This window comes from Propithecus coquereli, unplaced genomic scaffold (genome assembly GCF_000956105.1).
Source record: "Propithecus coquereli isolate 6110/MARCELLA unplaced genomic scaffold, Pcoq_1.0 Scaffold911, whole genome shotgun sequence".
In the NCBI taxonomy this organism is placed as follows: domain Eukaryota; kingdom Metazoa; phylum Chordata; class Mammalia; order Primates; family Indriidae; genus Propithecus; species Propithecus coquereli.
In genome coordinates this window covers 49,953-72,259 of record NW_012155408.1, presented here as the reverse complement: position 1 = coordinate 72,259, position 22,307 = coordinate 49,953, and the positions used below count along the sequence as shown (strand labels likewise).

The 22,307-nt window shown below is 55.5% G+C and overlaps 1 protein-coding gene across 1 annotated transcript in view; it reads left to right on the top strand.

The window, feature by feature from the left end:
- The window catches only part of LRRC27 (leucine rich repeat containing 27), a 34,008-nt gene extending 12,244 nt beyond the window's left edge, over window positions 1-21,764 (top strand). The window contains exons 4-10 of the mRNA XM_012664811.1: window positions 4,772-4,924; window positions 7,147-7,519; window positions 9,783-9,929; window positions 12,626-12,722; window positions 15,649-15,767; window positions 18,653-18,782; window positions 21,618-21,764. Coding sequence (XP_012520265.1) covers window positions 4,772-4,924; window positions 7,147-7,519; window positions 9,783-9,929; window positions 12,626-12,722; window positions 15,649-15,767; window positions 18,653-18,782; window positions 21,618-21,764 — 1,166 coding nt within the window. The remainder of the gene's footprint in view (window positions 1-4,771; window positions 4,925-7,146; window positions 7,520-9,782; window positions 9,930-12,625; window positions 12,723-15,648; window positions 15,768-18,652; window positions 18,783-21,617) is intronic.
- Window positions 21,765-22,307: the final 543 nt, after the last annotated feature.

The following is a 22,307-nucleotide window of genomic DNA, read 5'->3' as shown; positions in this document are numbered from 1 at the left end:
CACCATGCCCGGCTAATTTTTTCTATATATTTTTAGCTGTCCAATTAATTTCTTTCTATTTTTGGTAGAGACGGGGTCTCGCTCTTGCCCAGGCTGGTCTCGAACTCCTGAGCTCAAACAATCCGCCTGCCTCGACCTCCCAGAGTGCTAGGATTACAGGCGTGAGCCACCGCGCCCAGCCTGGAAGTGTTTTTATTACTAATTCAATCTCTTTATTTATTTCATTAGTTTCCTGTGGCTGCTTAGCAAATAGCATGTGCTCACTGCCACCTCTGCTTTGGAAGCAATGTCTATATAAGGAAGAATGACAACCCTGGCCACGTGTCTTTGTGTCTCAAAAGGTGGCCTTCGCAGGGACTCGCACAGATCCCTGGGTGCCAGTGTCCCCGTGGCAGCACTAGTCACAGCAGCCAAAAGGTGGAAACAACCGATGTCCACCGCCTGACGAACGGATAAACGCAGTGTGCTGTATCCGTGTGGCGGAGTACGATCCGGCAGTAAACGGGTGGAATCCCGACACCTGCTACAGCACAGACAAACCTTGAAACACCAAGTTCAGTGAGAGAAGCCAGGTGCCAAGGGCCACGTATTTTATGACTCCATTTATGTGGAATGTCCAGAATGGCAGATGCACAGAGACAGAAAGTAGACTAGTGATTGCTTAGGGCGGGAGAGGACGGGACACTGAAGGGTGATGAAGAGTGTGGGGTTCCATTTTGGGTGAAGAAAATGTTCTAAAATTGATTGTCCCGATGGTTGCACAACTCTGTGAAGATACTAAATGCCACTGTCTTGTACACTTTAAATGGAATCGTATAGGATGTGAATTGTGTGTCAGTAAAACCATGGCAGGAAAAGAGACCGCCTATATCAGAATCCCCTGGGCTTTCATTGAAAATGCGACCTGGGCCTCCTGAGCTCAAACCTCTGGACCCGGGAATCAGAAGTTGAGTAAGAACCCAAGGTGGTTTGGGTGCACACAGAACTGAGAAAATCGTCCCGCAGGAAGACAGTCTGGTCAAGGCCATTGCTTCAGCACCGGGGTCTTCCGAGTGCAGGCCCCGTCTGTGTTACTTTCCTGTCGCCGCCGTAGCAAACTGCCGCCATTCCGGTGGTTCAGAACCACGCACGTCCATCCTCTTACCGTTGGGGAGCTCAGAAGTCTGAAACCAGTTTCAGTGGGCCAAAATCTGTGTCCACAGGGCATGGTCCCTGCAGGCACCTTTGGGGAGAATCATTCCTTGGCTTTCCCAGCTTCCCAGGCCGCCTTCCTTGCAGGCCTGGCCTGTGGCCGAGGCAGCGTCTTGCTTCAGTGATCATGTCACCTGCCCTAGTAGTGGCTCCCTCCGCCTCTGCCTTGTGAGGACAGCCGTGCTTACATTTAGGGCGCACCTGGGTAATTTGGGATAATCTCTCCTCAAGGTTCCTGATCACATCTGTGAAGTTCCTTTTGCCATGGAAGGAAACATTCATAGGTTCCAAGTATTAACGCTGGGTATCTAGGGGGACCATTATTTAGCCTACTGCCGTGTTGGACTCCGTTTCTTCCCGAGTCAGCTTTGGTGGTCGGGCATTTCTAGGGCTCTGTCCAGGTCACCTCATCATCCGATCTACTGCCTGTTCACAGCACCGCCTTCTGAGTCTTTGTGTTTATGTAAGGCTGGTGTTAATGTTTCCTATTTCCTCTCCCATTTTCCTAATTTGAATTTTCTCTCTATTTTTCTTGGTCAGTCAGGGTAAAAGTTTGTCAATTTTTTTGCTCTTTTTGAAGAAATAACTTTTAGTTTTATTGATTTCCGTCATTTTTCTGTTTGCTTCATTGATTTCCACTCTAACCCTGATTATTTCCTTCTGTTTGCTTAGGACTTAATTACCGTAAATGTGCAGCTCTTACTGCATGAATGAAGTTTGGAGAGTGCACACATGTGTGTGACCCAGACTCTAGTCAGTACTGGAACCTCACCCGCACCCTGGGAAGAGCTCGAGCCTCCCTAGTTGGCCCCCACCCCCTAGATGCACCCACCGTTCTGATTTTTTTTTTTTAACCATAGATGAGTTTGCCCATTTTAGAACTTGTGTTAATTGAAGTATATACTCATTTTAAGATGTCCATCCCTCAGCATAATGATTTTGAGGTCCATCCATGTTGTTGCGGGGGTCAGCAGGCTGCTCCTGTCTGTTACTGAGTTACTGTGAGTGTTCCGCCATTGTTTTTCTGTAACCCAGTCTCCTCTTGAACATCTGCGGTATTTCTGGATTTGTTGTTGTTGGCTATTACAAATAGGACTGCTGTGAACATTGTGGACACGTCTTTTTGTGGACATGTTCATCTCTCTTGGATTAATTTCGAGGAGCAGAATTGCTGCGTCATAAGCAGACGTGGTGAGCTAGAAGTTGCCAGACTTTTTCCAGAGTGGTTGTACCGTGTCCCGTCAACAACGTGTGAGGTTCCAGGTGCTCCACGTCCTCACCAACATGTGCTGTTGTCGTTCCTCTTACTTTCTGTTCTAGTGGGTGTGCGGCAGCTCTTCGCTGTGGTTTCAGCGTGTGTTTCTCTGACGGCAGATGCTGTCGAGCACCTCGTCACATGCTTATTGGACGTGCCATAGTGTTGGCGCGGCCACCGCAACCCTCTTACGCTGTCTGTTTGCGTACGGCGTGTGTTTTTCCATCTTTTTACTTTCAACCTCTCTGTGTTCGGACTATGTATGTTTACAATACATTGCCAGTAGGCAACGTATCGTGGGGTTTTGCTTTTTTATCCAATCTGACAATCTGTCTTTTACGTGGAGCATTTATTAAATTTAATGTGATTACTGATATGGGTGGACTTAGATCTATCATTTTACTTTCTGTTTTCTGTTTGTCCCATTTGATGTTTTTGTTTGCATGTTACTACTTTCCAGTGTTGATTGGTTATTATGTAGCCTTCCATTGTAATTTATTTGTTGACTTTTTAGCTGTAACTCTTGCATTCCTTTAACAGTTTAATAGTTTTCTCTAGGGATTGTAATGTACATCTTTGGTGTTAGTATTGTAACATATCACATAAAATGTAACCATTTTGTAATCACATAGAACACTTACCCCACTCCTTTGTCAACAGCTGTCCTATGTATCAAGTCTGCATGTTACAAACCCACAATACAATGTTACACTTTTTGTTTTAAGCAGTCATGTATATTTTTTAAAGAAATTAAGAGAAAAAGTCTTTTATATTTATTTGATATTTAGCATTCCTGGTATCCTAATTCTTTCCTGAAGATGCAGACTTCTACTGGTATCATTGAACTTCAGACTGAAGAATTTCCCTTAGGATTTCTGTGAGTGGAAAAACCAGAACTGTTTGTCCTCTGCTCTCATGCTATACAACAGTCCACACAGAACACTTCTGTGACCGACCGTGGGGGGATTTTCCCACACGCACCAGGCAAGCAATCAGCTCTGCAGCAGACACCGGCCGGGTGTCCTCCAAGTCAGTTCCGACACCGTCTGCCTAGAGATCGGGTCAGATGCCCCAGGTCAAGGGCTCAGTCCCACAAGGCCGCCTCCTCCTTCCTGGCAGTCAGAAGTCTGGGCCTCCGGAACTTCTGACTGGCTTCAAGTTGGGTTTCCCGTGGCCCCTCTTTGTGTTGGGTTGATTTTCTAGAGCGACTCACAGAACTTGGGGAAACACGTTTACTGGTTTATTACAAGGATATTACAAAGATGAAGAGATACACAAGGCGAGATCTGGAAGGGTCCCTAGCACAGGAGCTTCCGTTCCTGTGCAGTGGGGGTACGCCACCCTGCCAGCACCTGAGTGAGTTCTTGGTCGCCTGCCTGCAAGCCTGCGTGTGTGCAGCTCTCTGGAAGCCTCAGAACTCTGTCCTTTTGGACTTTCTGTGGAGACTTCAGTGAATAGGCCTGATTGAAGCATGAACAACCATGTAGAAATGTGATCAGACAAAAAGCACACGATCTAAGCCCAGTGAGGCCTTTCTGCTCAGATTCTTCCTGGCCTCTGTGAGCAGCATCCTCCCTCCAGGGTATAGGGCAGGACCTCTCTGGAGTGAGGGTCTTGTGACCCGAAATCAGATTAGAGTCCTGCCTTGGCCGTTTGTTTAATGTGTTTTCCTTTCTCATCTTCAGATTGAATAATTTTAATTACTCCGTCTTCAAGGTCATGACTTGTTTTTTCTCCCATCTCATATCTGCCGTTGAGTGAACTTTTCATTTCAGTTATTATAATTTTCAACTTTAGAAGTGCTATTTGGTACTTTTATACAATGTCTATTTTTATAGACCTTTCAAATTTGTTGAACCATTTTATTATATTTTCCTCTAATTATTTAAACACAATTTTATCATTTCTTTGAACATATTTAAATAGCTGCTTTGAAGTCTTCGGGGAACCTGACGTCTGAGCTGCTCGGTGACGGTTTCTAGTGGCAGCTTGTTTCCTGAATGCGGGTCACATTTTCCTTTTCTTTTCACGTCTTATAGTTTTTATGTCGAAAGTGGACATTTTTGATAATATAGCAACTTTATATTTCAAATTTTAAGCGAAGGTTTGTGTTGCTGTTTGTTTTAGTTACTTGTTAATATAAATTCGTTTGCAGAATGTCTCCCTGCAGTTTTTTTAGAGCAAATCTCAGGCATCCATCATAACCTTTTATCCCAAGTACCGATTGGAATCGTTTGTTTAAAATGTGAAAAGTTATCATCTTTCCTTGCTTTCACTCCACGGAACGGTGCGTCAAATGCCGACAGTTTTTCTTTTCCGTTGCAGGGAACGTCACCACCCTAAAAGCACTGAACTTGAGACACTGTCCTCTGGAGTTCCCCCCCCAGGTTATCTTGCAGAAGGGCCTGGTCGCCATCCAAACCTTCCTGCGGATCTGTGCGGCGGAACATTCCCTCCCCAGAGACTCAGCCTCTCAAGGTTCGTAGAACAATTATTTATGACGGGCTTCGTCAAAACTGATATTAGAGCTTTTGAAAATCAGGGCGGAGCCTGCCTTCGCGTTACTGATGTTTTGAGAAGTGCTGGGGCCTCGGGCGTCCTCTGCTGAGCTTACGTAGCAGACACGAGTCTCCAGCCAACCCGGCCGTGTCTGTATCTTTCCTTGGTTCTGTGCTCGGGGATGGACATCTCAGTGCCCGTCAGACGGCCTTCCCGGTGTGGACTGTGATGACGCTCGCTGGGATAAGTCACGTGAAACGGTCATCACCTCCAACCCACCGACAGGCAACTGCTTCAGGCATCTTTTAGGGTTCTGCTAGACAACGGCTTGAAGATAAGTGCAATGAAATGTCCCTGATTCTTAGCTGAGTACAGGAAATTAGCATAAAAATTGCTTTATCAACATGGTGGGTATTCACGAAATGATTCCATTTTTTCAGCATATTGATCGAGATTTTTCCGATGCTCACGTGTATTCTGTCCTGAGGAGACGTTGTAGCTACGCTCAGGAAAAACAAAAATAAAATTGAGATAAAGGAAAATCATGATAAATGCTCACCAAAAAAGCAAATATTCTGAAATGTTAACTACAGAATATCTAAAATTTTACTAAAGACATACTTTCTATTCTTAAGAAAAATACATGCATTTGGAGCTATTAGCAAAGATAGTTTCATATGTGATGTAATTAAAATGTGTAAACAACGAGGTCTTTGCCAGTAGTGTGTGACCCCGTACTTTCCGCCTGGGTGGGCCTGTATTTAGGAATAGTTTTCAGTGATCGAGGATCAGCAGTTGACCCCTGTAGTTGACCCCCTTAGTTTCTTTGTGGGAGCAATTTTAGCAGGTCTGTAACAGGCCTTCATCTGCGCATTGAAGCGCAGAGGTTCGGGTTGTCTGGTGGAGGCTCGTTTGTGGAGAGCACGTCCACAGACAGTGCTGAGGTCCATTAGGAGTTAGCCCCAGACAGTGGCTGCTGTGGCGTCTCCTCGCCTTTAATCGGGGGAAGCTGTCCAGGGAGAGAACGTTTATTATTTTTGGCCTAAGAGGAACAGAGGGAAGTGGTCTTTTCTTCCTCTGCTGCTCACCTTTCGTAAATCGAAAGTACTGCTTTGGTTTTCCTGCTTTTCTGTTATTTTGGTGTGGTTTGGTTTTTTAAATCACAGAGATAAGCTTTCCATGAATGCCTTTAAGAAGATTCTCCAGTGACTGACCTTGGGCATGGGCATTGGGCACCCCGCGGGAGGTGGTTTAGGCTCCAGGGAGCCCAGAGCACTGAAGTGGCCGAGAAGGAGAGAGAATGGGGGGGGAGGGACAAGGAGCATCGCATCCCCTTGACAGTAGGCGACGTCCCAGTGAGCGCTGTGCTTGGTCTGCGCCCTGACCCGCCATCTGGCTCCAGGATGCAGGTGCCGTGTTGGTCGTGCTGCTCAAGTGTCCTTGCAGCCTCAGAAGCAGCTCCTGATGTAAGGATTCCAGGGCCAGGTGCGCGTTTGGGCCGCGGCCCATGAGGCACCAGTGGAGGCCTTGGGGAGCGAGACGGAGGGGGCTGCCCCGTGCCCTGGCGGGAGCTAGCACTTCACGCGTCGCATTCAGCCCTGAGGCCCTGCCGATTCATCCGCAGTGTCCCAAGGTCCCGGGGACTCACTGTACACGCTGGTGCCTGTCTGCGTGTGCGTCTGTGTCCCCTGACCCTGAATGTGGCGGACAAATGTGCTCTGGGCAATTTCCTCTCAAATAGCTGACCTGGAGCTGGAGATTCGATGTTGAAAAGTCAGCAAAAGCATCGCCAAACAAGAAAAGCAGGCACAGTGGGCTAAAAATTAGTGAGAAATGAAGATTCTAAGAGATCGGGGGGAGGCAGACACGTGGGTAAATGTTGGACGATTGCCGCGCGTACACCTGACTCCGGGTCGTGGGGCTGTGTGAAAAGGTCAGGTGCTCTTCACGCAGCGTGTTCTCGTCTGTTCCACATCCGAGTGTTGGCATGTCCTGTAGCAGCCCGGGGGGCGGGGGATGTGTGATAAACAGGCTGTTTGTGTGAGGGTTGGCGTGGAGCAGGGAGTCTCTGGGCAGGGGCGGGGACACCTCCACCGCTCAGGCCTTCTCCACAGAGGGGCCGCTGCGCGTGGACTTCGCAGTTTGTCTCCAAGGGACCGTGCTGACGTATAGGCTACTGAAACGGCGTTTTGTTCTACTAGAGATTTCACCAATTAAAAAGATGCACCTAAGTGGCCTTCCGAATCCTGTGTTGGAACTCCCCGGAGAGTGTGTGTCTAAGGAAGAAACCATTAACCCTCAGGATCCACAGGGGACTGTGTTGAAAGAAAAGGCAGACTTTCTCCCACCTGTCGAAAGGCTAGACCTGAGTGAACTCAGAAAGTCCTGCGACTCCCCCGAGCACTGGCCCAGCGAGGAGGAGATCAGGCGCTTTTGGAAGCTGAGGCAGGAGATTGTTGAGAACGAAAAAGCAGAAGTTCTTGCAAATCAGCTCCTACCCATGGAATTACCTCCAAATCTCAAGGCAACATTAAGCAGTGAGAAAGGGCGTCCAAAGCCAAGACACGTTTTCAGGTAACCCTTAAAGCAAAGGTGTGTTTTCTTGGTCTTCTCGAATTTATGATATTTTGATTACCTTTCAAAACATCAGGTCTACATTTTAAAACGTTCCTCCACATTGGGTCACTTACTGTGCAGTGAGTGCTGGCCCTGGGTTTAGGGTTAAAGTTACCTGGCTCCCCGGGAAAACAGGCTCCGCAGAGGACGTTACGAGAGAGAAAAATTCGAATCACGGGTGGTTGTGTGTGGTGTGTGTCACACATATGTGTGCGTGTGTGTGGTGTGTGTGTGAGTGGGTGTATGTATTAAACAATAAATATAGAGAGTGTGGCAAGTAATAGTTGGTGCATCTGTCACAGAGCATGCCTTCTGTGGGAGATGTTACCATATCCAAGGGGACAAAACCCGGTTCTTGGGGTGAGGAAGTCCTGGAGGCCATGTGGTTTGAGGCCCTCCAGAGCGCCACCCAGCAGACGGGTGTGTTTCAGAATACGTCTGGGAAAGCTGGCTGGGGCCTAGTAAAGGAGGAGGGAAACGTCTGTAGGAAGGGTTGGGTGTTCGTCATGCTGTCTCCAGCTCTTCTGTAAGTTGCATGTTTTAGAAATAAAAAACTTGCAGTGTGACTGGTAGGTTAACCCTGGGCGGTGTGACACGGTGCAGGCGTCCAGCTACCGCCTGGCCTTGGAGGCTGCGGCGCTGTCGTGACTCTCGGAGCACGTTGGAAGAGCGGAATGCGCTGAGCCTGCTGCTCGGAAACTCTTCTGTCCCTCACTCCCTCCGTTTATTTATTTGTTATTATAAATAACAGTAATAATTTATTCAAGCAAATCGCGTTGTAAGCCTGTTAGTAGAGTTTATAGTTTTGTCAACATGTGAGGTTTAGATACTAGTTCCTAGCCTTGGGAGATTCATTCGTGGGGCTTGGGGTGTTGCGGTGGAGAACTGGACCCCTAGGCCCCAGACAGGAAGCTCAGACGGCAGCCCCTGCCCCACAGCTGGTGGGCCTGGAAGTCGGCTCCTCCCCTTGCTGCACCAGGGCGAGCTTTGCGAAGCCACTTGGTGCCTTGGTTTCCCCATTTGGTTGTTGTGGGGGTGACCCCACAACAACGTGGTGTATTGTCTGTGCCTCAGTTTCCCCACCAGGTTGGGTTGTAGTGGGATCACATGTACTATCTGTGCCTCAGTTTCCCCACTGGGTAGGGTTGTATTGGAGTCACATGTATTATCTGTGCTCAGTTTCCTCTTGGTCAGGTTATTGTTGGGTCCCAGGTATCAGGAGAAGCTCTGAGGTTGTAGCCCTGGTCTGCACTCAGCATAATGGGCCCTTCCTGGTCTGTGACTTGGGGGGTGGCCTTGCTCGCTGGCCTGGCTGAGGGGCAGTGGGTGTGGTGGGAGCAGCAGGTCTGAGCCCCACATCCGTGTCCGTGGGTGGGACTCTGTCCCCTCAGGTGTTGCTTGGGCTCAGTGAGGCCCCAGGCGACCCCAGCCAGGATACAGGCTGTGCCTGTCCTCCACGCTCAGCCGGGGCATGGAAGATGCGTGGCCTGGCTGGCCTCCCGGGATGCGCCCACCTGGGTGTGAGTGCTTGCACGTGGCCTCCTGGACATGCTGTTGGCATGAGCTCTGAGCCGGGGCAGGCGGTGGGATGGGCTGGGCCTCTCTGCCCTGGCAGGGGCAGAGCTTTTCGTTGTGTTTCTTAAGCTGGGTGTGAAGGCCCAGTGCTCTCAGCCCTGGCCTCAGAGCCGTTTCCACCTTCATGTTTTAACAGACAGGTGTTTCGTTGAGAGGAAACACCAGAGCCTGCCTGTCAGTTCTCTTTGCATGGGTGAGGAGAGGGTGTCCCCGTGTCACTGGCTGTCCCCCTCTGCTGTCCTGCTGGCTTCCCTGAGGGGGACGTAACAGCTGTCCCCACCTGAACATGCTTACAGAAGCCAGGCACATCTCAGTGGTCCTTTCTGTGCCTTCCTTGTGACTCCTCTGTCCCCTGGAAGTGAGAATTCCGACCCAGCATCTCTGAGCTCCAGCTGCTGGCTGGGCCCCGGGTTGCCCCTTTGTCCAGGTCAGACGAGGGCACCGCGTGAGACCAGCCACCCGAGGCTGCGCAGGCCTCAGGTCCATTGACTGATACTGTGTGAAGATTCTGGTTCTGATGTGCAGTTGATCCACAGGCCCAGCTTCTACATCTAAGCGTGTGTTTGGTAACGTTGCATCTGATACAGATCAGTTACCGTCACGGGGTTTTGTTCATTGCTCAGCTAAGGACACGGTGTAATTCTAGAAGGAAGATGCCCTCCTTCAGGAACGTCCTGCCTGATCTGCCGTCCTCGTACCAGACAGTGATTCGAGCAAAAGCCCTGGAAGAGAGTCGAGCGGCGGCGCTCAGGGAGCTCCGGGAGAAGCAGGCTCTGATGGAGCAGCGGAGGCGGTGAGTCTCCGCGGGGCGGGGCGAGGGCCACCGTGTCACTGGCTGCAGGGCCGCAGCCGCACTTCGTCACCAGGCTTCCTTCTCACGGTCCTGGTTCGGGGTCGGTGCCGCCTTGGTCTGGTCTGTGGCTGTCGGACGAGGGGCTCCCTTGTTCTTGTCCGCAGCCGCTGAGGCCACCTCACGGGGTGGGCGCGGGCGCAGCCACAGGTAGTTAGTTGTTCCTTCGTGCCAGCCCTGCCTCGCCTCCTCACGACGCTTGTCTTCTTGAGCTTCTCTCCAATTTCTCATTCTTCCTCAATCCTTCCTTCCTGGCCTTCGCTCGCTTGGCCTGCAGGTCTGCCCTAAGCACTGCTATCTGGAAATAATATGGTCATCAGCGTCCTACCGCTCGCATCCCCACCTCTTGGGCTGTGCTGGTTGGCTCGCTGGCCGGAGTGTCTCCAGGCCTGTCCTCAGCTTCTTCTCTGTCCTCCAGCTCTGCTGACCACCCGGCTCCACCTCGCTCTGGGCCGCAAGAGGCTGGCCAGCACGGACCACGTCCACAGCACCCCTGCGCCCCTCACCTCGCGGTTGGGTTCGGCCAGTGGGGGGCCCCAGCGGCAGGCCCAGGAGCAGGGGAAGCGCGAGAGCAGAGTCTGTATTCCCCCGACCTCTCCATGAGCTGCCTGGAGCTGGCCGCGTCCAGCCTCTCTCTCCTTCTGGGTTCTGGCAATCTCTCCTTCCCGGGGCTGTCCCAAGGTCCTGGGCATGGCTGCAGCCCAGCCGTGAGCAGCCCAGGGCTCCAGCGCTCTCCCTGTGGTTCACCTCCTCCCTCTTCATGTGAATAAACCTCCTGCAGCCACCCCGCTGTGAGCGTGCGTCTGTTTTCTCTCTGGACGCTGGTGGCAGACTGTGTTCCCCGTGCAGATTCCGTGACGCACCCTGGCTGTCACCCACGTCCACACTGACCGTGTAGCTGGCTGTCTTCTCCTTCAGTAGAGGGGTGGGCGATGCTAAGCCCTCAGAGCTGGTCCTGGGCTCCTGGGCTGTCATCTTGGTGGGCAGGGATGCTCCCGCTGACTGCTCGTACGCTGCACCAGGAGGGCAGCCCTTAGGACGGTCACGCCAGTCACTGGCCACAGCTGCCAGGCCCAGGGAGCCCCTGCACGGCTCTCCTTGCTGCCCACAGTCTACACACCGGTGTCCCTCAGGGTGGCTCTACCGTCCTGGGCCCTTAGAGAGTGACCTGCCGCTCCCTGCTCTGCCCCAGCCAGCACCGCCTCCCTCCGCAGGCGGGTCCACTCCTGCTCGGCTCTGCCCACTTCAAGGTGCTGTTTTCCAAAACCGCCTGCCAGGCTCCTGCCCCTCTGCGCTCTAGCTGAGCACTTTGCCCCTGTCCCCGCTCTGCCCTCGTCCCCGTGTGTGAGTCCCGTCCGCCTGTCCCCGCGAGGCTCTCCGTGGGGCCCCCACCCTGTGGCGCTCCAGGCAGACAGTCCGCTCTCACCTGAGCACATCAGACTCATCTTTGCGGATGAGTCTTGAATACAAAGAGCGAGTAGAACCTCTTTTCTTTACTTTCCTCCTGAGTCTTGAGATGTCGGGAGGCCTCGTCAGTCAGCAGCTTGGGCCCGTTGTGAAGGTCTAGACCCCGGGCCCCTTCGCGTCCCCAGGTAGCAGTGTCACCCCTGTGCTTCCTGAGGCGTGCCAGGAGGTGGCAGACGCTAAGGGGAGCCGTGTCCAAGAGCGTGGCGGGGCTGACACACAGCCAGTGCCACGCGGGGCACACAGGGTGCCAGCTCAGCTGGGGCTGGGGGTCCCGAGACCCATCCAGGTGGGTGACAGGGTGTGGCCTCGAGGGAGGAGGCTGCCAAGACCACCTGTGCTTCCAGGGTGGCGCCAAGGGAGGACGTAGGCAGATTCTGACAGCAGCCGATCCGCGCAGGCTGACTCGGGGTGGAAGCCCTCAGCCCAGAAGCGTCCGCAGGCGGGAGCAGCAGGCGCAGCTGGGGAGGGCCCAGCGGCTGTGATGAGAAGAGCAGAGCTCGGTGGGGGGTGAGGTCTGGGCTGCCAGGGGTCCGGACGCTGGTGGAGCCGTCTGCTGGGAGGAAGGGACAAGAGGTTGGGGCAGGAGAGGGGGTCGCACCGCAGGCGTGTGGGGAAGATGGGGGGGGCCCGGGTTGGTGGGCGGAGGGCCCCTGCTGGTCTGGGCTGTGCTCTGGGGAGGGGGGTCCTCCTCCCGTCCCGCCACAGCTCAGCCCTGGTGCTGCTGCAGGACGTTCTCACGCTGTCCTGCGGGGAGGGTTCGCGACTCTGCCCAGGGACTGGGGAGAGACCCAGGGTGCTTTCAAAGTGAAACTCTAGCGTCTGGAGAGAGGCCACCGTTGGGGACAGTCTTTCGGACCCTTCCCCGGACCCGGATGCCGGCACTGGCAGCGCAGCCCCAGCCGGCACCTTTCCCTCGGGCACCGTGGCGGGCAGCACCTGCATGGAGAGGCTCCACAGATGCCCACGCTCCTAGCTCTGCCCAATGTGTGGGGAGGGAAGACACTGCATTTCAGATCCCACGCGGAGCCTGCGCCCTGCCTGCGTTTGCCCTGGGAGACCCTGGGCCGCATGCAGGCCGTTTGCAGGCAGCTTTGGCAGTGACGGTGGAGATGCTCATGCACCTCGCTCGGCTGCGTGAGCTGCTGACGGTGCCGCTCTGACTTGTTCCGCAGGGACGCGAGAGTGCTGCGGGACTGGCGCCAGCAGGCCCAGGTGATGAGGAAGCAGGCGGAAGGGCTCAGCAGACGCCTGCCCCGGCGACGGAGTATGGTAGGGTGCCTGGCGGGGCCGCGGCTGCGGGTGGGGACCTGGCACTGGCCCTCTCGCCTGCTGGGGGCTGTGCCTGCCACGGTGTCTGCTCCATCCTGTGGGACAGGCGGGCGCTGTGCGGCCCTGTCAGCAGAACAGCCGGTCCGGGGAGGGAGTCAGCTACGCCGGGGCCCCGGCTGGTGGGGGTGGCACCTTGGTCTGGCATGTGAGTGCTCGCCTACGGGCTCGCTGACCGTGGTTTCTATGTTTCTGTCTGAGGAATTAGGTTCTCAAAGAGGGGAGGAGGCGGGGTAGAGGGGAAAAGATTAAAAGCGAGGAGGCAAGCAGCTGAGGTTGTGATGGGAGGTCAGCCCCTGGGGGGCAAGAGGGGCGGCCTTGGTGGCTTTGTCCCTGACACCAGGCAGCCGGCTCTCAAGTGGGCACAGGGTGCAGCACCCTCTTCCCATCCCCCCAAACTATCTGGGGGTCTTAGTCCAGCTGGCCACAGGGTAGGGGTGCAGGTGGCCGGCAGGTGCCTTGGTCGGCTGCTCCTCCCCCCAGAGTGCGGCAGGCTGACGTCTGCACTGTGAGCAGCCAGGCCTGCAGTGCGGGTCCCCGCCCTGGCCCACAGCCACCATGGTGGCTCTGCCGCCCCCGGCCCGGCCTGCACCTGCTCTCTGGGGATGTCGTTCGAGGGTGGCCTTAGCCCCTCCCTCTCAAATAGGATCTGTTCATCCACGTCATATGCACTTCTGACCGAAGGAACCTTTCTCAGGAAACAGAACAGTCTGTTCTCGTAAAGGCATTCTAGACCCTGGAACACCGCGCCACCTCTGTGAGCTTTTCTTGTTCCCGTGGTGTTAAAATGACATCTAACCACAGCAGCTTTCAAGGAAAACATGCTTAAAATCTACCCCGTCGGCTCCGTGCCTTGTGCAGGCTGCTGTCTGATCCTGCCAGCGCGCGTGGCGTTGGCCATGGGTCACTTGATGTCATAGGTGAAGTTTATTTTCTTTATTTACTTGACATTGCTCGTCAGACCATGCTAAGTCTTCATTTTTTCTGTCATCTTTTTTCTAATTTTCCATTGCCTTATACATAGAAAACTTAAAAATATATAGTTTACCACTTCCAAAAATAAAAATACTTGCACAATTAGACAACATTAAGAATGCTTTTGAAAGAATCCAGTAGGAAAAAATGGGCGAAAGATGTGGCAGGCAGTTCATAGACGAGAAGATTCAAGTGGCCGTAAACACGTGGAAAGGTGCTCCGCCTGCCGGAGGTTGAGGTGGGCGTCAGGCACCAGCGCAGGGGCTGTGGTGGCTGTGCCTGGTCGCTGCCGTGGCTGCCGGGAGGTTCTGTCCATGCTGAGAACGCGCGCTTCTGTGAACACCGAGGGGTCCATCTTACGTAAAAGCGATCCGCTCGCAGCATTTATGCGCAAAGTCGTGTGTGTTTCAGTATTGGTGGTGGAGGTCACGTCGACAAATGAAGCTCAGAATTCACGCGTCCGCAGAGGGGAAATGGCAAGGACGTGTCTGGCTGCGGGCTGAGGGGCAGCAGCTGGACAGGACACGAGAGGGCACCACGGCCCCATGTGGCCCCGCGGCTGCTCAGGTGGAGCCCAGTGTGCAGCAGGACCGTGGGGCCTGGCGGGCTGGGGAGTTACAGCGCTGCCGCCGGGCCCCGAGGTGCACCCACCTGCCTGCCTATGCCTCGGCTGGGCCGTGCCGCACAGGTCACACCCTAGTACGTTCACGGTGGGGCCAGCGAGGCTCTGGCTGCTGAGACTGCTGCCCACAGAGACTCCCGGGCGGCCAGGCGGGGCCTGTGCATTCATCACCTCCTTTTTATAAAGCATCGCATCTTTGTTTTTCATGTTGCTCCAAAACCAGCACCTTTGCCGGTGACTTTTGAATCCATGTTCTGGGCCTTAAGATCAATTAGTGGCATGTTTCACACCCAGCACGTAAAACTTGGCACAGAGCCTGTTCGGAGCCACTCGCTGGCACCCGCCCCTTGCCCCTCCCGTGCATCATGGCTGCGTGTTTGCGCAAGTCCTGTGTGTATAGTAGTAGCAGTAAAATACAGCTAGTGGGCTTCTCTCCAAATACGCGCTTTTAATATTTTTAAAAATAAAATGAAATGCAGGACTTTCAGAGGAAAAATACCTACTGGATTTAGCATTTGTTCTTTTCTTTCTGCTGGAATAATCTTTGGGAGAATCCTGGTTCAGTAAAAGCGTGCCAGCGCGCAGTCAGCAGGGCGTCGCAACTCTGCCGCATCTGCAGCCTGAGCACGCGCCTCGTGGCGGAGGCGAGGGCGGTTCCTGCTCCCCTGCTGCCTTCTCGGTGCCGGGCACATCTGGGGTTGACCTGGTAGTGCAGCCAGAGAAGGTCCAGCCCTGGAAATCCATTTAGAGGAGAGAATGGCAGAGAAAACAGTGGCAGACGGCGTCTGGGTAAGCGCCAAGTCGGTCCTGCCAGACTCTGTGCTGCAGCAGCCCTGTAAGAGGTTCGTCTCCACCCGCCCCCAGCCCTCACGCCTGTCGTGTGCTGTTTTACCATCCTTTGATTTCCGACAGTCCCCCGAAACACACAGACACACATACCTGTGCACACGTGCACACAGGCGTGCGCGCACACACATGTAGGCCAAATGCCCCTGAGGTCAGGGAGGGGTCACGTGGCTCTCCGGCTCGTGCACTGGAGGCAGCAGCACAGCGCTGGCCCGTCCCCTTTGGCGTGCGAACCCACCACTCCGAGTGGGGGCAGGAGCTGAGCAAGGCCGAGGGCTGGAGACCACAGGTGCAAGGACTGCCCACCTCTGGGTGGCGTCGCTGGGTCGTCGTGGGTGAAGAACAAGTCTGATACCCCTGGCGGTTTAGCTTTGTGATAAAAGGGGTATTTTCTGGGATTCCTATAAACATCTTGTGTTTTCCTAGGTGGCGTCACAGATTCCTTTTGTCACGGATCTGACACATGATGGGGAAGCACCAGTGACTCCACTTGCAAAAGGGAAACAGAGCAAAGAGAAAGTATCACAAGCAAGTAAAGAAACGAGGTTGGTAACCGTCTGTGGCTCCATCCTTCCCGGGCACAGTCCCCGACCCACGGCCCGTGCTTGTCCCAGGAGCTGCACTGAGCACCCCTGCCATGTCCAGGCTCGTGGGCTGCAGGGATGGGGCGAGCCTGAGTCCCTGCCCTCCGGGAACTCCTCAGTCAGCCGTCAGCTCCTGTAGGCACGGGACACAGCACCCCCAGGGCCCTCTGCAACGGGCGCTACTGCACACCCTGACGTCCAGGAGACTGAGATCTCTGGATCTCCGCCCTGCCGTGGCTCCCCAGGCCTTCTCGTGCCCTGAGCTCCAACCTCACTCCTTCCAGACCCGGCTTTCTTAGATCCGATCCTCGGCCCTGTGTGCAGGCCTTCCCCAGCTGGGGTGCCGGCAGGCGAAGGAGGCCCAGCCAGAGTGGCGGCCGCGGGTGCAGGAGACAGGCAGCATCGGGGAGCTGCGTCCGGAGAAGCTTTGTGTTTTGAGTCTCTGGCCAGGTCGGGGCTGGGCTGCTGGGTAGGGGGCAGACGGCTGGCCCATCTGGAATCGTCTGGGCTGTGCTGGGGCCTGGAGAATGGGAGAGCGGGAGGGGTACTTGGGAGGCCTGGTGCCGACCTAGGACTGACAGGTGTGGAGAGATTAGGACTCAGAGCCGTGCCCTCGGGACAGGGGAGTGGGGACAGACGGCGTAGGCAGGTCGAGGAGGACCAATGGGTGTGAGAGTCTGCAGAGTAGGGCATGTTCCGTGGTGCCTGCCACAGAGAGCTGAGGCAGGGACACAGGACGAAAGCCAGGTCCCTGGGGGGCCTCGAGAGGAGGTGGGTGACTGTGAGGGGGACAGCAGCTGCTCCGGGGTCCTAGGCTGTTAACCCTTCTCACCTCACTGGCAAGCATTTCTTTGGTTTCGCGTGTTCACAGCTTTTGTAGCTGACTCCGTGTCTGCTCCCTGGGCGTGAGCGCCAAGCTCCTCTGAGGCTCGTGTGTAGACCAGAAAGACCAGCCCCAGACTGAACCTCGGCGTGTGCGTGCCTTCTTCCCCGGGGTACCTCCCGTGCCCCACCCAGGTGTGCTGAAAAGCCGAGGGTGGCCCCCGGACATGCGGGAAGGCCCCAAGGCCCCAGCGCCACCTGCCGGGCCCTTCCTGCTTTCCCAGCCGCGCCCCCCGCCAGCCCCCTCCCCCAGGCCTGCTGTGGGTTGAGGCCAAGGCCCGCAGTGGAGCCCCCAGCCCTGTGTTGAGGAGCCAGAGTGGAAGGGACCCCGGCCCCCACTCCACTGCTCAGCCCACGCATCTCCCCACTGCCCACCGCTCGGTGTCTGACGTCCCCGGGATCCCGTGTGCTATTCGAGAGGCCTGGAGAACGTCGAGGCGGAATGTGATGTGGGCAGCCAAGGGCCACGTTCTGCTCCCGGAGAAGTCGCTCCTTGCGGATGCCAACGTGTGGGAGATCTCAGAGGTCACATAGGTTGGACTGTCCCCCGAGAAGTGCTTTAGACTAAAACCGACAGCACTCGAATGTCCTCAGTCCTCCAGGGAGTCTGTGTTACGTCATCGTCCTCGACAAAGCCCACGGCAACCCCCCGTGGCACTAACCCCCCACCACCCGGGCGCAGTAAGAGCCAGGCGTCTGTGCGCACGCTGACTGCGGCTGTGCTCTGCGGGACGAAAGAGGGTGTTATGCTGTCTTTCCACAGTTATTCTGAAAACAAGCAGAATTGGCACAAACCCTGCTGCTGGGGTGAGGAGTCTTCGGGGAGGCTGACGGGAGGACATGCTATTTGGGCCTCACCCCAAGCTCTGTGCTCACACTCCACGGAAGTAAATGCCTCCTACGGCTCCTCCGCCGCTTTCAGATTGTACCACTCTGAGTCACTGCATTTGAAATCAAGGAAAATCCGGGAGGATCATTTGGGGCCAGGATTTCGAGAGCAGCCTGGGCAATACAGCAAGACCCCATCTCTACAACAGTAGAAAAAAAATTAGCTGGGCCTGGTGGTGGCACCTGTAGTTCCAGCCATTCAGGAGGCTGAGGTGGGAGGATTGCTTGAGCCCAGGAATTTGAGACATCACTGGGCTCTGATCTTGCCAATGTGCTCCAGCCTGGATGACAGAGTGAGACCCTGTCTCTGAAAAATGGATTAACTAATAAATAAAAGGAAATCAACTGGAAAGCCCCAAGCACCAATGCAGCAGAGAAAATATGTTTAAAATCCTAATTTAGGCTGGGTGTAGTGGCTCACGCCTGTAATCCAGCACTCTGTGAGGCCAAGGCGGGAGGATCGTTTGAGCTCAGTAGTTTGAGACCAGCCTGAGCAAGACTGAGACCCTGTCTCTACTACAAATAGAAAAAATCAGCTGAAAGTCATGGCGTGTGCCTATAGTCCCAGCTACTTGGGAGGCTGAGGCAGGAGGATCGTGTGAGCCCAGGAGTTGGAGGCTCCTGTGAGCTACGATGATGCCATGGCACTGTAGCCCCGATGACAGAGCAAGACTCTGTCCCCCCCTAAATTAATACAATTCTCTGTTTGTCTAAGGATTTAGTAAAATTGTGTATTTCATGTGAAAAAGACATGCTCTTCTCCTGTATGTGGTAAAATGTGCTGTGTCCTAAGTGTGTAATACCTGACATGAATTCAAAGTCTTTGAAGTATGGCGTGTGTTCCAGCAGGTTCTAAACTACTGGAGAAGGGAGGGGAGAGGCAGCCCAGGCCCCGTGAGTTAGTGTCTGTGGAGAGCGGGCGTTGCGGAGGCCCCGGGCAACCAAGGCACAGCCATGTGGGAGCTTCAGGACCTAGACTGGGTCTGGGGCAGGAGAATTCTTTCTCTCGGATGAGAGTAGAACTTCCAGGACCAGACCCCATGTCGAACCCACCCCGCCCCCCTCTGTTTTCTCAGTGCTCTCGGGGCGGGGGATTTGGAAGAGAAGATAAAACAGCACATGCGGCAAGTGCACGAACAGAGGAAAAGGTGCCCGGGGACGGCCCCGCTGGAGCAAATGAGAAAGGCTGCCGAGGATTTGGAGATGGTGAGTATGCTTTTGGCTCTGCTTACAAATTTCTTTTATTAAAAATTAAACTTGTTGGCCGGGTGTGGTGGCTCACGCCTGTAATCCTAGCACTCTGGGAGGCCGAGGCAGGAGGATCGCTTGAGCTCAGGAGTTCGAGACCAGCCTGAGCAAGAGCGAGACCCCATCTCTACTAAAAAAAAATAGAAAGAAATTAGCTGGACAACTAAAAATATATAGAAAAAATTAGCTGGGCATGGTGGCACATGCCTGTAGTCCCAGCTACTCGGGAGGCTGAGGCAAGAGGATCACTTGAGCCTAGGAGTTTGAGGTTGCTGTGAGCTAGGCTGATGCCACGGCAGTGTAGCCCGGGCAACAGAGTGAGACTCTGTCTCAAAAAATAAAATTGTTATATGCCTTTTTAGAGCACACATTCTCTAAAGTTGTGGGCGTGTGTTCAGTGAGTGGAGTGTTCCCGGAACTACGGTTGGTCAGGAGACAGGAAAACGTCTCAGCTGTGAGAGCGAGCCCTGCAACGCGCTGGGCCTCCCGACGGACCCCAGCCTCGCCACACGTGGCCTCTGATGGCAGGCGCAGCGGCCTGGGACCCGTCCACTCCACGCGCCTGTGCGTCCTTGCTTGAGACTTCGTGTCCAGCGGAGCCAGGCCGCGAGGACGCTCTGGGGAGTGGGGCTTGGCTGCAGCCGCCTGGACCATGGACGGCGTGCCCAGCGTCTACCCCAGGGAGGCTGCTGTGTACGGGACCCAAATGCCCCAGCCCAGGAGCCTCCCAGACAGGACTGCTGATGGAAATCTCTCTGGGATGTTGTGAGTTTTAACTGTCTTTCTCGCCCGGTTGCCGATGGCCTTCATCCACTCGGCAGCTACTGATGAGCACTTGCTGTGTGCCTGGAACGTTCTGGCTTACGAGAGCAACGCAGTGGTGAAGGAAGACCCTCTCCTGCCCTAAGCAATGCGTGGCCTGCCGTCCAGCTGGTGAGAGGACACAGTCGCCCTCCCTGGATGCCTGTGTCCCCTCCCTTCTCACAGCCATGAGAACGTTGGCCTATTCTCCAGGCCACCCAGGCCCCTGGCTTTGGACGCTCCAAGTCAGCGTGCCCTGCCCCTGCTCCTGGGTCGGGCTGGCGCTGGGCTGTGTCCCGCTGGCGCTGGGCTGTGTCGGCCTGCCCCAGAGTAAGTAGCACCGTCACCGGGGAGGAGGCAGTGCCTGCTTTCCTGTCCCCACAGCCCGTCCGCAGGCCCCCGTCTCTGCCATCTGCCTCTCCCAGAGCCCACCCAGTCTGACCCCTCTTCTCAGACTTCTCCCTGGAAGCTGGCGGCGCCCCTCCACCCCCCACATCCACGGCGTGCGGTGGCATGTCAGGGCCCGGAGCATCCACCGTGAGGAGCGCCCGGCACGAGGGGAGAGCGAACAGACCTGCCGCAGCTTGAGCTTGGGGTGAATGAAAACAAAGCAAAAAATTACAGCCTAGAGTTGGGATCCTCCGGAAGGTGACAGAAAAACTGCCACTGTGAGACGGCAAGTCGTGACAAAAAGTGAACTCTCAGGCAACAAGAGCTCTTGGAGGCACGTTAGAAACACGGCAGAAATTTTTTAAAATTTAAAAATCAACAAATGAATAAGCCCCCAGGAAATAAAGCAAAAAGAAAAGCAGGGACAGGAGACGAGAGGAGGCGAGATACGAGGATGAGTCAGAGGACCGATCCGCGTGGTCTGACGTCTAACAGGGCGTCCAGGCCGAGGACTGGCGCCAGCGGAGGGGAGGGGTCGATGCAGAAGAACCGCGGTTCTCCACAAACGACCCTGCCCGGGTGGAAAGTGCACCCCGTGCCGGCACCGCGGCTCAGCACCGAGCAGGGGCCCCCACGGGCTGGGAGCCAGCAGGGCCTGGCGGGTCCTGGTGGCCGCGCTGCCTCCTGCCGCGTGCCCGGCTCCTGCGCCCAGATCACAAGGCCGGGGCCAGTAAAGCCGCCTCAGACGGCAAAGGACTCAAATGTGACTCCACGTGGCCTTTCTCTGGGAGCTACTGCAGGATTCTTCCCGCCAGGACAGGGGAGCAGAGCAGAAGGCGAGTGCCCCAGAAAGCAAGGGGGCAACAGGCCCCCCAGGGTCTCCCGGGAGGTGGGACCAGGAGGTTGGGAGTTTGGCCGCGTGAGGGGACTTGACGGCAGGCACGTGGAAACAAAGCACAGTTTTGAAAGAAGGCAGCCATTGGTGCCACGGAGAGCACAGATCGCCACAGGAAGCAGAGCGCAGCCAGCGAACGCTGGATTGGCAGAGCTAGCGTTCCCTCTCGCAGCGACGCCCTGGGTGGCACCTTGACCCACGCTGCAGCGACCTGGGGCTGCCGGAGTCTCCAGCCGCGCCTGGGCGGGGAGAGGAGAGGAGAGCGCTGGACCCGGGGCCCCTCCCTGGGGTGGGAGGTTGGGGCTCCGCACCTGCCCTGGGCTTCTCCTCCTTCTGGCCAGCAGACCGGCTGGGAACGTGGGATGGGAACAGGAAGTGTGCGCGGCTCCAGGCTCGGCACTTCCATGTCCCGGGGCGAGGGTGGCAGTCGTGCCTCTGTGCGTCTCACGTGGGGTCGCGGTTATGGTGACCTTTGCCAACAAGCACTCTGTCGGCAGGACGATCCCGAGTCTTCTGCACAGGACGCGTGGGGGGGCCTGTCGGGGACGCCAGGGAGAGGCTGGCGTCCCCGTGAGGAGGGAAGGCCCCATGCAGAGGCACCTCGGGGACAGGGAGCCGGCTCTGCCATCTGTCTGGACCAGAAAGACGGTGACATCCAAAGTCCCGCCAGCCTTTCTAACCTTTAAGCCCTCTTCTTTTCCCAAAAGGCCAAAAAGCTGCAGGATGAGGTCACGAAGCTGAAACTGAGATGGAGCCTGAACAAGGGGCCTCCGCCAGCAGCTCTCCCTGGAAACCCGCCGCCTCGCCCACCAGCGCCCCAGCCTCAGAGTATGTTTTTTAACACGAAATATTAAGACTCGGAAATGTTTGTGAATACCAGTGACAAACAGTGACCGCACTGACGGAGTCGTCTTCAGACGGGACAAACTGCTTGCCGTGGTTCCCTTCCTAGGTATCATCTCTGGCGGCGGGGGCGTGTGAGGATTCAGTGTTGTTCTTACAGTTTATTTCACAGCCTGTTTGGTTTTTGTTTTTTAAACAAATCGTGTTCCTTTTCTGAGGCCGTAGAAGGTTTTAAGCTGCATTAAAAGAGAATACTGTAAACAAGCCACCTCGCTTTGGTGCCTGGCAGCGCACCGATCTGTCGACCGATGCCTGGGCGCCAGCGCCTGCCCTCCTGTCCCCGCCCCGGAGCGTGGCTGCGCGTGTGATCGCAGCTTCACTCACGCGTCTGTTTCAGCGCAGCTCACCTGCTGCCCGCCAAGCCGGACGTCCCAGCAAGGCCGCCTGTGGCCGGGTGGACATGGGGAGAGCCGCGTGGGCTCGGTGTGTGGCCAGCCTGTTCCCTGCCCGGCACTGTGCTGTCCCGCGGCCTCAACCCCGCCTGGCTGCCGACA